This window comes from Chiloscyllium plagiosum, chromosome 36 (genome assembly GCF_004010195.1).
Source record: "Chiloscyllium plagiosum isolate BGI_BamShark_2017 chromosome 36, ASM401019v2, whole genome shotgun sequence".
NCBI lineage: Eukaryota > Metazoa > Chordata > Chondrichthyes > Orectolobiformes > Hemiscylliidae > Chiloscyllium > Chiloscyllium plagiosum.
In genome coordinates this window covers 19,371,592-19,385,110 of record NC_057745.1, presented here as the reverse complement: position 1 = coordinate 19,385,110, position 13,519 = coordinate 19,371,592, and the positions used below count along the sequence as shown (strand labels likewise).

Genomic DNA, 13,519 nt, shown 5'->3' with positions numbered 1-13,519 from the left:
GAGTCACTATTTTATGTAACAATTTCTTGTGTAGCATCTTATTGTGTGCGTTTTGAACATTGAAAAACTATTCATCATTCCATCCCCTCACCCCCATCCCCATGGACACAATGGGAGTTGAAGGTGTTTTGTAGCTTTATGACGCTATGAACTGAATTTTCACGCCCTTCTGGAACGGAGTAGAGTTAGAAGAGGCCTGAAAATGTCAATGGCAGCGAGCATACCAGCTTCCTGAAACCACCCTTGACCTGGCAATTTTGTGGAGATGTGTTTAAGTTTGCAGAGCTCCTTGCTCCCACGTGGTGGTTAACTGCCAAGGTCCATTCACAGAATAATTAAGGTCACTTAAGGGACACTGATTGGGATTTTCCACTGGACTTTAGTTTCCAGTGGGTACCAACTGAGGTGCCTGGAGGTGGACACCTGGCAGCAGACCAGTGAAGACCAATACACCAGTCAATCCCAGAAGCCCCTATTAGTTGTCTGGATGCAGGCACAGCAACAAGCTGCACCCTCTCTCATTCCCCACACCCTCCAACACCAGAGCTGTATGCTCCTGTGCCTAACTTTTACTCAGATTTGAAGAGTATACTTTCACGTTATAGTAGCCTTTTTTAAAATTTATCATCCATTACTGTCTAGAGTTCCTCCCAAGCTGAAAAAAACTGATCCTCAGGCCAGTTCACTGCCTTTAATTGAAAGGAGAAACTGTCTCACTACCAAATAAGGGGATAGCCATATGAAGATCCAAAGTCCCATCTTATGTTACCCACATCCGAGAGGTTACACACAACACTTTACCTGTCTGACTTCTTGCATTGGTTCCCTCTTATACTAGTTATAGCTTCAAAAACCTCTTAACAGATTTGTTAAACATGATTTCCCTTTTTCAAACCTGTGTTGACTCTGCTTACTTATGTTATGGTTTTCCAAGTGCCCTGTTATCCTGTCTCTAATCATAGATTTTCACATATTACTTACCTGTGGATGTGTGAAGTGCTTATCCAGCATTGCTGTGAATGTTTAGACACTGAAAGTTACTTGCCAGTGGTGCAGCAGTAACATTTCTTCACATTGTTCTCTAACCCAGGCAAACAACTCACTCAGCTGAAACTTTATTGCTGGAACAGCACAGCAGGTCAGACAGCATCTAGGGAACAGAAGATTCGAAACAACTCACTCAAACTTGCATTTACTTATTGGCTATTGCTTGTCTCGTGAACCGAGACAATTTTCATTGCTTACAAATATAAATTGTTATTTCTGCTAGATTCAAAACCACTTGTGCCCACACAGATCATACTGCAAGATCTAGAGGAGCCAGATCTGTGCAATCATGGGCAAATGGTAATCTGTCCAACGATCCAGAATGGAGCATCTGGCCTCTATAGTGGCGTCTGCAAAGAATTCTGAGGAACAGAGGTCATCAAGAGCTCATCTAATAAGTATGCACATTACATTCCAGAGGCCTTGGGCTCACATTGTAGCCTAAAGTTCTGCTCTTCTACAATTCAGTGAACTTGTTAGTAGAACCTGTGGCATGACTGTCGTAAGTATTACTCAGATAACTGAGCAGAACCAGGCACTCTCAAGAGCGTTGAATGTTCATATTTTGGATGAAGGGTCATTGTACTGTGCACACAAGGGGGTCTTGGACTATCAGGCTATGAGCAAAATCCTGGAGTTTGACCTGTTAATGTCATCTTTCTGCAACAGAAATCATGCAGAAAATGTATTGAGTTAGTGTCATGGATTAAAATACATATCACGAGCACTAAGGGGAAAGAACATGTGAAAGTAAGGGTGACAATGTTCACACCACATAACGGATGATATTAGTTCAGTCTGCTGATTTAAAACAAATGTTGAGATTCATGTCTGCATAATACAATGTTATCGACCAGACCAAACTCGCTTCAAACATATCCAGCCGAGACTCTCAATTTTTCTTGATTAAAGGCAAATGTAATGTGTTGTGTTCTAAATGTAATTTGATTGGTTACACTACTCAACTTTAAGCAAAACACACTTTATTCTTACCCTATATGCAAAATATAGAAAGGAAGAATTTATGTACCTTTAACCCTATTGGAAATGTTAACAGAATAAATAGACTATTTAACTAAATCGCAACTGTTCCAATAAGATAACATCCCATAAACACACCCTTGGCAAAGGCCAACTCAGAAAACAGATTGTCTCACGTGTGATTCTGACAGCAGAAAGAGAACTCCACCTTTTTTTTGTAACAAAGAGAGAAAATTCTGTGAGAGAAAGAAAGAGACAGCTTCCACAGCCAGCTTCAAAACCCCAGCAAATACTGAAAACTAAATTAAAACTCTGGTTCCGTGTGAGCTTGACTCCACCCATTCATGATGCTTCTACTGTTCCAACTTTATAAAAAAGTTCCAGGGCCTTACAGGCTGTTACTTTATTGGCTTGAATAGACAGCTCAATACCTATGGCTTAAAACCTCGTTTCAAAAAAAGAACCAAGGACAAAATACACCTCTTATGCCATTGTACAATCACAACAGCAGTGTCCTGTCTGGTCTGGCTACCCCAGTGTTCCAAGGTGCATTGATATTTCATAAATTCTGAATTGTTGCTCTTACATCATCATTTGGCAAGGTTTGCAAGGCATTTTCTGTCACCTGAGGCCATAAGAGGTGCATTAGTATATCCAGCTGTTCGTTTATAGACTTTTATTTACCCCGATCTCATGAAGAACACAATTTTTTTTGTGGGCATCTTTGTACCATGAATGTACTGTATAGTAGCTAAAAGATGCATTGTTGAGCTTTCCAATATTGCTCACTTCTTCAGCTGAACCTTCACCATTCCAACAGAAAAGGCAGCCAGTTCACAGGAACTGTTGCAACCTCAGTTCAGAAACTGTCCTAACTTAGATAGATCTCACCTTTCCTAAATCACTGTTGATCCAAAATATTGTAACTACCAATGTGACAGCAATGTGGGAAAACTACAGTGGTTCCAGAAGGCAACCAACCATAACCACTTTGGAGACAGTTCAGGAAGGCTAATAAGTTCTGCTTTAGTATCATTGCCCATTTCCCAAGAACATATTATTCGACTCAACAATAACCATGCAAGAAACACAGCAGAATTTGCACCTGTCTGACATTGACGTTTCAATCAAAATATTAGAGAGCCTATTTTCTCTCTAGTTCTTTAACACGGGGTATCTGTATTTTGAATCGATTTTCTAGTGAAGCCTCCGTGTATCAATTATTTTAAATCTAACATCAAATACTTTAGAGGAGACAAAGTCAGATTCTTTTTATTTTGTCACAAATATTTTTCTATAATTTTTTTTATTGCACAGTCAATTGCTCACATGAAAGTAGTGTGTGAAGATTCTAGAGCCAAGATTTCTTTTAAAAAAGTAAATTTAATTACAATATTTGCAGTTACTTCAAAGTTTACTATTCAATAACGCATGTTTAAAGTACTTCTGTTTGACAGCTTTGTTAAATGTCGTACTAAACTCCATAAACAAATGGCTCAGTGCCACAGTGCATTAACTATTGCACTGCACAGCAGAACTTGCAAACAGAGTTTAACACCTATACATTCCACATGATGTGTCAGAATGGCCAATTGAAAATAGTCACACTTGGGAGTTGAACTATCAGATTGTGTTGTATTTATTCTCAATAATAAATTGAAACAACTTATTAAAAATGTTTAACAAAAACAACCCCAAAGAATTGTGGATGCTAGAAATCAGAAACTAAAACAGAAATTGCTGGAAAAACTCAGCAGGTTTGGCAGTATCCATGGAGAGGAAGCAGAGTTAATGTTTTAGGTCCAATGACCCTTTTTCAGATCATAGCTAGGAAAAGGTTGGTATATATAAAAATGGTATGGGGTGGTGGAGGAGTAAATGATAGGTGGAGATGCAGCCCAGAGAAAGAGAAAAATTGTTGGGCTGACAAAGGAATAGGTAAAGATCAGCCTGGGAGTATCAAGAGCTCCTAATGGGGACCATTTGTAGCTGACAATAGGTTGGTTGTGATGACAAGACTGGTTGTGTGGGGTTTGGGGTAAGGACATGGGAGAAGGTGCTCACGCCCAATAATTATTGAACTCAGTATTGAGTGTTGAAGGCGGCAGGGGGTCCCAGTGGAAAATGAGGTGCTGTTCTTCCAGTCTGTGCTGAAACACTGCAGCAAACCTTAGCTGGAGAGGTTGGTGTACTGAAATGGTAGGCAACACTAAGCTCAGGGTTTTTGTTTGGACAGAATGTAGTGTTCTGTAAAGTGGTCACCCAGTCTGTGTTTTGTCTCCCCCACACAGAGTAGATCACATTGCAAGCAGTGAATGCAGTAGTCTAGATTGAGTGATATGCACATACATTGCGCTTCACCTGGAAGGTGTGCCTGGTGCCTTAGGTAGTAAGGACAGAGGAAGGAAATGGGCAGATATTACACCATCTGCGATTGAATGGGAAGGTGCCATGGGGATGTTGAGAGCTATTGGGAGTGGAGGAGGAGTGAGCCAATGTGCCCTGGAGGGAAAGACCTCAGCTGAGTCTGACCCATTTCCTGTACTTCTGCCATCACCCCTTCTCTTCCCAGAGACAAGATTAAGTGTGTCCTCCGGTCCTCACCTACCACCCCATCAGCATCCATATCGAAACAACCATTAACCGCCCTATGTGCCACCTCCAGCAGGATGCCACCATCTGACACATATTCTCCTCTCCTCCCTTGTCAGCCTTACACCAGGACCATTCCCTCCGGGATACCTTGGTCCACTCCTCTTTGCTCTTGCTTAGTCTATTTGTGCAGTTACATGTCTCATGATAACTGTTTCCTTCTTGCAGTTAAATGAAAGGCTTTTAGCAGTTAGGAGTCAGCTTAAGAGATCTTTAAGGTCATAAATAGATTTACCCAAGTGCAATTTGCTTTCCTTCCTGAGCTTTAAAAGTATAGTGTGACTATACCCTCTTCGACTCCCTTTAGTTGTCTTAAAAATTCTCTAACCAATGTGTTCAGGGATATTATGACACACCTCTGGAGCAGGTAGGACTTGAGCCTGGACCTTCTGACTCAAAGACAGGGACACAACATCTGTGCCTCAGGAGTTCCCCTTTTGATGTTTTACTGTAAATACAATAATTGGCTCTGGTGCTGAAATCTAGACATCAGACATGCTGTCACACATTAGGTCGGTGCAGTGTGGGTCTCTAATTAATCCATAGAAACATCTTGTGATCGATTGGTTAGTTGACTCACTTTATGTTAGAAGTCTGGATTTGAGTCCCACATGGCCAAGGAAGATGCATTCATAAGGTGACCAAACAGGTTACATATTAGCCAGCAAACCTTTCCAAATGTGGTAAACAAGTCGTAAGAATGGGGCAGATTCATGGGGTCAGCTATCTGATGGAAGGGAAGTTGGAAATTCTGTCATCATTAACCATGGTTTCAGATGACAACATGCATGGAAAAGTGAATGTTGCCACAACAACTCAGATTTCCTGTGTGAACTGTAACACCACCAATTAAATCAGACATGCACCTTGGAATGCATGTGTTTTGAATTAAAGCATGTGCCAAACTTGTACACTGTTACGAGAAGGAAATAAGAACTTTGTAATTAATACAGCAATGGAAGTGCAACCAAAACATCTTCAAACAATTAATAACAGTGCATCTGATTCAGTTGAACAATAATGCAGAATTGATGCATAATAATGGACAAATCAGCTCATAATTTGCTACTTAGCTCAGAAAGAATGCATGGGTAGGTATTTTTATGAGCTCCTTGAGAAGGTCAATAATTCTGGGACAGAGGTCAATGCAACCAACCTGTGGTCCATGTAATTTTCCATGCTGAATTTCCCTACCCAAAATATTGAAGTGCACAGAAAGTATTGACTCGTGAAATGAACTCTGTCAGCATTTAATTCTCCAGGGATTAGAACACATTGAAGAAGTGAATGTTTGCTCCGTGCTTCACATGGCATTGTACTGCCGTCTCGTCAGAAAACTAATATCAGACTCAAAATATTAACACTGATTCTCTCTCCATAGATACTGTTAGACCTGCTGAGTTTCTCTATCAATTTCTGTTTTTATTTCAGATCTCCTGCATCTGCAGTATTTTCCTTATCTAAAAATAGAAGCTCTGCGCCCAAATAGAAAACATTCTTTCGATTTATTTGAACACAAATGAAGAAAGGAGATTGGATGAGGCTGTAAATGACTTGCCATTTCCGTTGTATTTTTATGTCGAATGTTTTATTAATATGTAGAAACTGGATAACACCAGAATCCTATTTATAGTGAAACACCAATCTTCTCGTTGCTGATTATGGGATCTTGCTGTGCGTAAATCAGCTGAGACTTTTCATATCCTGAAACGACAGTGACTACAAGTCAAAAGAGCTCCCTGAAGCACTTGACAGCCAATGGAGTGGTGAAGTTCTGAAATGAATTATAGGAAATGTAAGCTAGATTTTTTTTGCAGTGAAAACTATTTAAGGCACAATGCAAGGTATTTGATTTTGTTTTAATCCAGCGAGTACCACGGAGCTTCAAAACGAGCAAAAAGCTGAATTGAAATCTCCGAAAGTTGCCGCTCTCTAGAAGACCGCGGTAGAACTGAAAACTGATGCTCAAGAGAATCATTCTGGAGGTGAGTCAAAGTCGACGCAGGACTGGGCCGATTTAACAAATTCTACTTCCCTCACTGCCAACAGGTGCCGCTAACTGCATGATTTCAAAATTGTGACAATTGAACAGAAGAAAACAAAATTACTCCCTGATAACAATTCTGAAGCACAATATTGGTCTACCTCCCAGAGATATGAGCAGAATTTTATTGAATTTATAAAAGAGTTATCCTGACAATTCTCCTCATCTATAGATAGTCTGTGCGGTAACAGAACAAACCAACGTTTTCGTATTTTGCAATAAAATCATATTTGGACCAAAATGACTCGTGCAATCTGCCATTAATCTTCACAGCTCCTCTGCAGTGATTGAAACAAAAACAATTGGCGATTGTACTTCACTTGTTCAGTTTTGAGGGTAGAGTAACGACTGATACGTATGTTTCCCATAAGACACGTAGCATATTATAGTTCATAATATTTTTAATCACTTTGCATCTCTGTTTCTGCTGTCTGCCATTTTTAAGTGTGGAATTTTGTAAGGATTCCCTGCGGATCGTTCTTGTTTCATCGCCCTCTATGAGCTGGAAGCACCTTTGTTCAGCCAACAATGCAGTGACACTAGATGCCGGTGGCAGAAATCGTCTTACATAACGAACAACTTTACGAAGTGTTCCTCCTGACGCTGCAGTAATTACTGCTAATACAGAGGTACGTGCGATACTTGTAATATTCCTGCTGTTGTCAATGCCTTTTCCTACATTTAATGACAGAAAACAAATGTCAGGCGTGAACTTCTAGCAACCTGGCCAGCTTGAACTATACATGAAGGCAAACTTAATGACCGAACCGTATGAAAACGTGAGGTTTTTTTGCTTAAATTACGTCAGCCAAATTTATTTTCTTAGAAAACGACAGATATTGTGCAGCATAAAAAAGGCTACTTTTTCTGACGTTTGTCTTAAATCTATGGACTGCAATGTTGATTTCGAGTAAAGATGTGTTTTATTGGTTATTGTGATATTGTAGGCTTAAGAAACCAGCGTGAAACCAGTATCAACCCCGCTAATTAATTCAGGGTATAACGGGACTGCGTTGGTATGTTCCTCCTCTGGTGTAAAAATACGATAAATACATAGTTTAGTCATGGAATTCTGTAACATGAAATAGATCGCGCGAAATCCCAAAAGATACTAATGACTTACAATTATCGTAGTCAATATTTTAATAATACGTTCAAACATTTGAATACTTGCATGCCCCATTTCGGGAGACTGTTTAAATTCAGAGCAGAACATTCTTTGCAATTATCAATTTCAATATAATGCGTCCAGACAATTCACTAACTGTAATCACGTCTTGGCTGATTTGTTTTTATTTAAAACAAATGAATAAGTAAATGGAATGCATGGAAACATCTGCAAAGTAGATTTAATTTGCATTCACAATTTTATTTCAGATGTGATCTCTGTTACTCATTATGAAAGTGCAGATTTCTTGACAAACTTATTGGAATATCTAAATTCACTTAATATTTCAAAATTGTCTGTTACTAAACTAAATCGCTTGAAATTGTTAGCTCGAGAGTCATTAAAAGCAACTCCATCAAGAATAGGCAGATTATTGACAGGTCCACTCGGATTATTGAATAGGGATTTTCGTCTGCTTATTCGGTAGAATAGAATACTTAAGTTTAAAAAAAAGTTTTTTTGAAATACATCATTATAACACCTGAAAGAAAAATGGAAAAATAATGTCCTGTATCCAGACACCAGATTATGCCTAATCGGTGGCTCCAAGGTTGATATCTACGTATGAGACTGGCATTGCTACATTTAGAAGATAGGTAAGTGAAACTAGACCCACAGAAACCTACAAAAAGTCATTTCCGTTAATCTGTTGGGGATTTATATTTTTTGTTAAATATCTAAATGCAAGAATCACTGTCCTAAGAAGTCAACACAGATTTACACATCTGTTTGAAACGTTCAAAGATTGTTTCTTTTGAACTCTGGGCTGAAATCAAACTTTGGGATTGATTTGATGCAAATGCAAACAATTGCCTGTAGTGCTCTGTTTTTACACACAATGTAGAAATATAGTGTCGACTTGTAAAATGAGCTGAAAGACTTTGACTCTATAATTCTCTACAGCAGCTGGAACGGGTGATTTCCAAATAGTCAGACATTGACCAGAACCAAATTCCACTCATGTATAAATCTACACACAAATGCATTTTTAAAGTATGGAGTTCAAATGGGCAAAAGAATTCCCGTTTTATATGGCGCTTGCCACGACCTCTGGGCACTAGTGGAGTGTTGTTATAAATCAGGCTTTATTTATTGTTAGAAGTGATTTGGTATGACACATCTTTATCTCCAAAGGAGCACTTTACTATCTGTTTTTGTCGTGCAACTGGCAATTCTGTGAAGCTACTGTTTAATAGAGGGATCATCTAGCAGAAGCTGATTTTCAAAGTGTAGCTTTGAAAGTGTAACAATTTTGCCACTCATCTAGGATGATGCTACTGAAAACTGTATCTTAAACCCATTCTATCAGGATTCTAATGGGAATTATCGTTATCTGTCACAGGTTTGATCATCCGAATATACTCACATTGTTTACTTATTGCGGTGATTGAATTATCCGAACGCTTTAATTTGCTGTGTAAATTAAATAATCTATGCCGATGTGGAGCATCTTTAAATCTGAAATTCTAATAAAAAAATTGCGGAGTTTTTCAAAGAAAAAGCGTTGAATTAATTTTAAAGATTTTGTTCATGTTGAATGTCAAGGTCCCCGTTTTCGACCAGTGTCTTGTTCGCTTCTTATTTGCTGCCGCTTGCAGCGTCTGGCCGTCAGCGAAAGCAACTTCCCCAAGTCAGGGATAAGCAGCAGAATGGGAGCGCGGCTCTCTGGCCCTCGAGGGTCAGAATCAAACTGAGCAGCTCACTCTCCCAATCTCTCCCTCCGAAGCTCTTTTGTGGTTTTAAAGAGCAGGGGATTTTGGGATAGACTGCATGGTGCCCGAACTTCCGTTTTTTTAAAATTTCCCTTGTTTGTCGTCACTGTTGCAATCGAGACGCGGTGTGTTGACAGGAGCAATGTGTGAATACAAACAAGGCAACGTTTGTCTGCTGTCTTAAGGTTTGAACGTCCGCCGAGGAAACTCCACAATCTGGGCCGTCGGCTGTTCCTCTAAAGTGGTCACATGTTGCGTTTCACATAAGCTGTGATGGGGATTGCATGAATCTTTCGGTTCCAACTTCGTGCCGATCGATCACCTCCTCTTCCGTCGCTTCCCAATCGCTAGGGGATTGCTGCATCCGGTGATCAACAAATAACCAGTTTTGTTTTAAGAGCTTGAGCAATCAAATGCGCAAACCTTAAAAAAGCCCTGGATTCAAACCCCATCACGAATAGGAAATTTTGCACTCAAAACATCATTAACATCTGTACTAACTGGCCTTTTTTTGTCGGAAACAGACAATTGTGTGCAACTTGTTCCAACCGGATAACTTTTTGGAAGGAGTCCGTTACACGTCAACAAAAGCAAAATATTACCGATGTTTGAAAACTGAAATGTTAAAAGGTAGCAGCAATTTAAAGCAAACTAGAAATACTCCCTGCGACAGACTAACGGCCAGGTCGTTGATTTGTCATTGGAAAAAGTTAAAGAGGTACTGAATTTTAAACAAGCAGGTAAAGAGGCAAGAACAAAAGGGAAGATCCGTGAAAGCAATAGAGATTAATTGACAAAAGTGATGACGATGCAAGATAAAAAGGAATGGAACAAAATGAAATAAACAACGTGACTCCAAAGATGTACAGTAAATGAAAAAAGATGAATCAGAAGCAGCAGTCCTGAAGTGGGGGCTGTGGATGGTTGCAATAGCCCAAGCACATCCACCTTCTTTAGAAATTACAAAAGTGCAAGTTATTTTGTCTTAAATTCAAAGATAATTAATCAGAAAATGAAACGCTTAGGAACCTTTTAATTCATTGTATGATTTATAAGTGCTGCTGGCAAACTGGTGTCTTTTTCCATCAGCCAAATCGAATTCTAAAAAATGTTGAAACAAAAACAAAACGTTCAAAAGACTCGTGGGTTTGACAGCATCTGCAAAGAGAAAACGAGAGAACTTTCAGGTCAATGACCTCCGTCCGAACTGGGAAAATCTAAATTTCGATTTTCCTTCAGTTTGGATGAGTGATTGATCTTCCTACACACAGCTCTTTGTTTCACACAGCAAATCACAAATTTAGCTTGCAACAGTACACGATTTAATTAAACTTTACGTAGCCTATTTCTTAGAATATGCAATTTATTTAAAAAAAAAGCTCCCTGAACAACGAACAAATGGAAGAACAATTCAGGCTTCCTTTTTTAAGTATTACACACGACCATTTAACTTCCGTCCATTCCAATATTCAGTCAACCTTTTCCCTGAGGATGAACATTTTTAGTCCTGCGGAATGGAAGGACAATATCTCATTAGATTCATTGGGTCGTTGCATGGTTTTAAGCATTAGAAACATATTAGTTCTTCTGAAAGATCTGAGACCCTAACATAAAATGCCCCTCTCTTTACAGATGCTGCCAAGCCTGTTGAGCATTTCCAGCATTTTCTATTTTTATTTCAGGTTTCCATATTTCTTTGCTTCTGTATTGCACGTGATCATTCCACTTGCGTCCGTTACAATAATCCGTCAACATTTTCCCCAGGATGAAAAAATATATAATTTTTGGCCTCTTGTGTACTGCAGGAAGATACCATCTAATTGGCCATGTGTGTAATTCGAGCCCATCCAGTAATCTGCTGTCAATCAAAGAGGGAGGAAAACAGTGACCATCTCACAACTGCCGCCTCCTGCCGCGCAAACAAAGGATTCTGCATTGCCATTCGTTTCTGGTCATCGCCCCGTCCTTTAAGAGGCCCCAGATCTGTCGGAACGTTAAAATGCACGTCGCTTAGATGGTTGGGGTCATTGTCCACCTTTAGAAAGAGAGAGGAGGTTAGCAGGACGAACGCCGTCCATGCCCCGCTCCCGGAGCCTGAAGGGAGCACGGCTCGGAGGGATACGGCGTGCTGCCCGAGCGTGGTGACGCGGACAGCTTTCCCCCCCCCCCGCGGAACCTTCCGAAAACAATATGTCCGCCTGAAGGAGCCGCGGGGGCTGATCAGCGAGCCTGGGGGGTACCGAGGAAAAGGGGGCGATACAGATAGGGGAGCGGAGCGGTCCCGTACCGTATCGTGCAGTTGAACGGTGGCACTCGAGCCGGCCCCGGGAAGACGAAGCGGTGGGGGAGGAGGGGGGTAGCGGCAACGGCGACGACGGGTGTGTGTGTGTTGAGAGCGGGAGTGAGTTTAAAACCTCTCTCTCTCTCTCTCTCTCTCACACACACCCTGCGGCGAGTGTGCGCTGGTGGCAGTCGGATGTTCGCTGGAAAGGGGTGGGGGAGAGCGAGGTGAGTGAGGGGTTGAGGGATCGAAGGGAGGGCGGGCTCGGCGGACAGCCGTCAAAAGTTGGCCTTGTGTATGTGCGCGCGCGCGCACGCGAGGGAGGGAGATGGAGGGAGACGGGGCTCGAGCTAGTTGAAGGTTGGGTTGGGGTTGACCCTGAGGGTCAGGGCTGTCTCTGAGGGTCAGGGCTGTCTCTGAAAACAAGGCGCTAGGTTAAGGAGGAGGGGATGATGGAGATTTTCCAAAGCTCGCCGTGTCCCCCCATCTGCTTTTTCAAGACCCGACTGTGTCGGCAGTCGCCCTTCAAATCGACAACAAACTGTTTATTTCAAATTAAACAGGGACTGCTGATCCTATCCTTTATCTCCACAACCCCCCACTTAAAAAAAAAACAGGAGTTTCTGCTGTACAAAACTTAATACCGATTATTTACTTGGTGTATTTTTATTTATCTTGGTTCTGCTAGTTGAGGCTAAACGGTCTTTGTTATGTGGAATAATGTTAGCGGCTGACTTATTTCTTGTACAGCGCTCTTGTGTTTCGGAGAGTCGAATTTTCTTTCTGCAGTAGAGTGTTTTTGGAACGTGATGTGGACTTTTACTTACACGATAACTACTTTGGAGTCTTTTAACTTGTTAGTGAGTCGGAACGTTGTATTGGGTTATTTTTAGCCTCACCAATAAACTTTTTGAAGGCGTCTGCTGAGCAGTTTTTTTTAAATAATGGTTTTGAGTAAATCGTGTCATTGTTTTGTTCTTAGGTTTAGTGAGAGTAAATCAAGATGAATCCACAGCAGCGGATGGCCGCTATAGGAACGGACAAGGAATTGAGCGATCTGCTGGATTTTAGTGCGGTATGATGCTTGGAGGCTTTATTACGAATACGCTTTTCCCATCATTTGAAAGCCATGTGGCGTTGCCTGCGTCCAGCTTAGTCAAAAATAATCTTTTTGAAGTTTACCGTTATGTCTAGACGAGTCTTATAGTTTTTCAGGGCAGGTTAACTGGGAAACTTGTTCAAAGCAGTTTGAAGTATTGCCGCGTTCAGGTCAGCATAATTTTATTTTCAATTGATGGACTTCTGCTCAGTGTTGTCAGATAAATGGTGGTGGCAAGCATATTTTCAAAATTTATAAATCGTTGAGTATTATGTCTTTATGAGAAAATACTCATTTTGATAATTTCGTTTGCATAATTTACAGTCGAGACAATCAGGAATGGATGCAATAACCTAATGTTAAATTGTCTATTTACATAAATTCGTTTTTATAAATTTGAATGTGAAACTTATTATTTGAAACATTTAAACCAGTAATTCTTGACTGCTGTATCACAAAGGTACATGTTCTGTTATCAGGAGAGTCTGTCTTTAAGTACATTCAGTTGTGTTGAGTATAATATTATAAAATATAG

The 13,519-nt window shown here is 40.5% G+C and overlaps 1 protein-coding gene and 1 long non-coding RNA gene across 8 annotated transcripts in view; one reads left to right on the top strand and one right to left on the bottom strand.

Annotated features, from left to right (window-relative positions):
- Positions 1-5,806: 5,806 nt before the first annotated feature.
- Positions 5,807-11,979, bottom strand: LOC122541021. The gene is made up of 3 exons (XR_006309492.1): positions 11,892-11,979; positions 9,259-11,639; positions 5,807-7,399 (listed from the first exon to the last, which is right to left on the bottom strand). It is a non-coding gene; the product is annotated as an uncharacterized LOC122541021 (long non-coding RNA).
- tcf12 (transcription factor 12) overlaps positions 11,573-13,519 on the top strand; it is a 330,257-nt gene continuing 328,310 nt past the window's right edge. For 3 of the 7 annotated variants that reach the window (XM_043677467.1, XM_043677465.1, XM_043677466.1), the window contains exons 1-2: positions 11,959-12,112; positions 12,868-12,960. In XM_043677467.1, coding sequence (XP_043533402.1) covers positions 12,889-12,960 — 72 coding nt within the window. In that variant the 5' untranslated portion in view covers positions 11,959-12,112; positions 12,868-12,888. Of the gene's footprint in view, positions 11,659-11,957; positions 12,113-12,220; positions 12,246-12,867; positions 12,961-13,519 lie in introns of those variants that run through there. The other 4 variants (XM_043677468.1, XM_043677462.1, XM_043677463.1 and 1 more) reach the window with 3 other exon arrangements.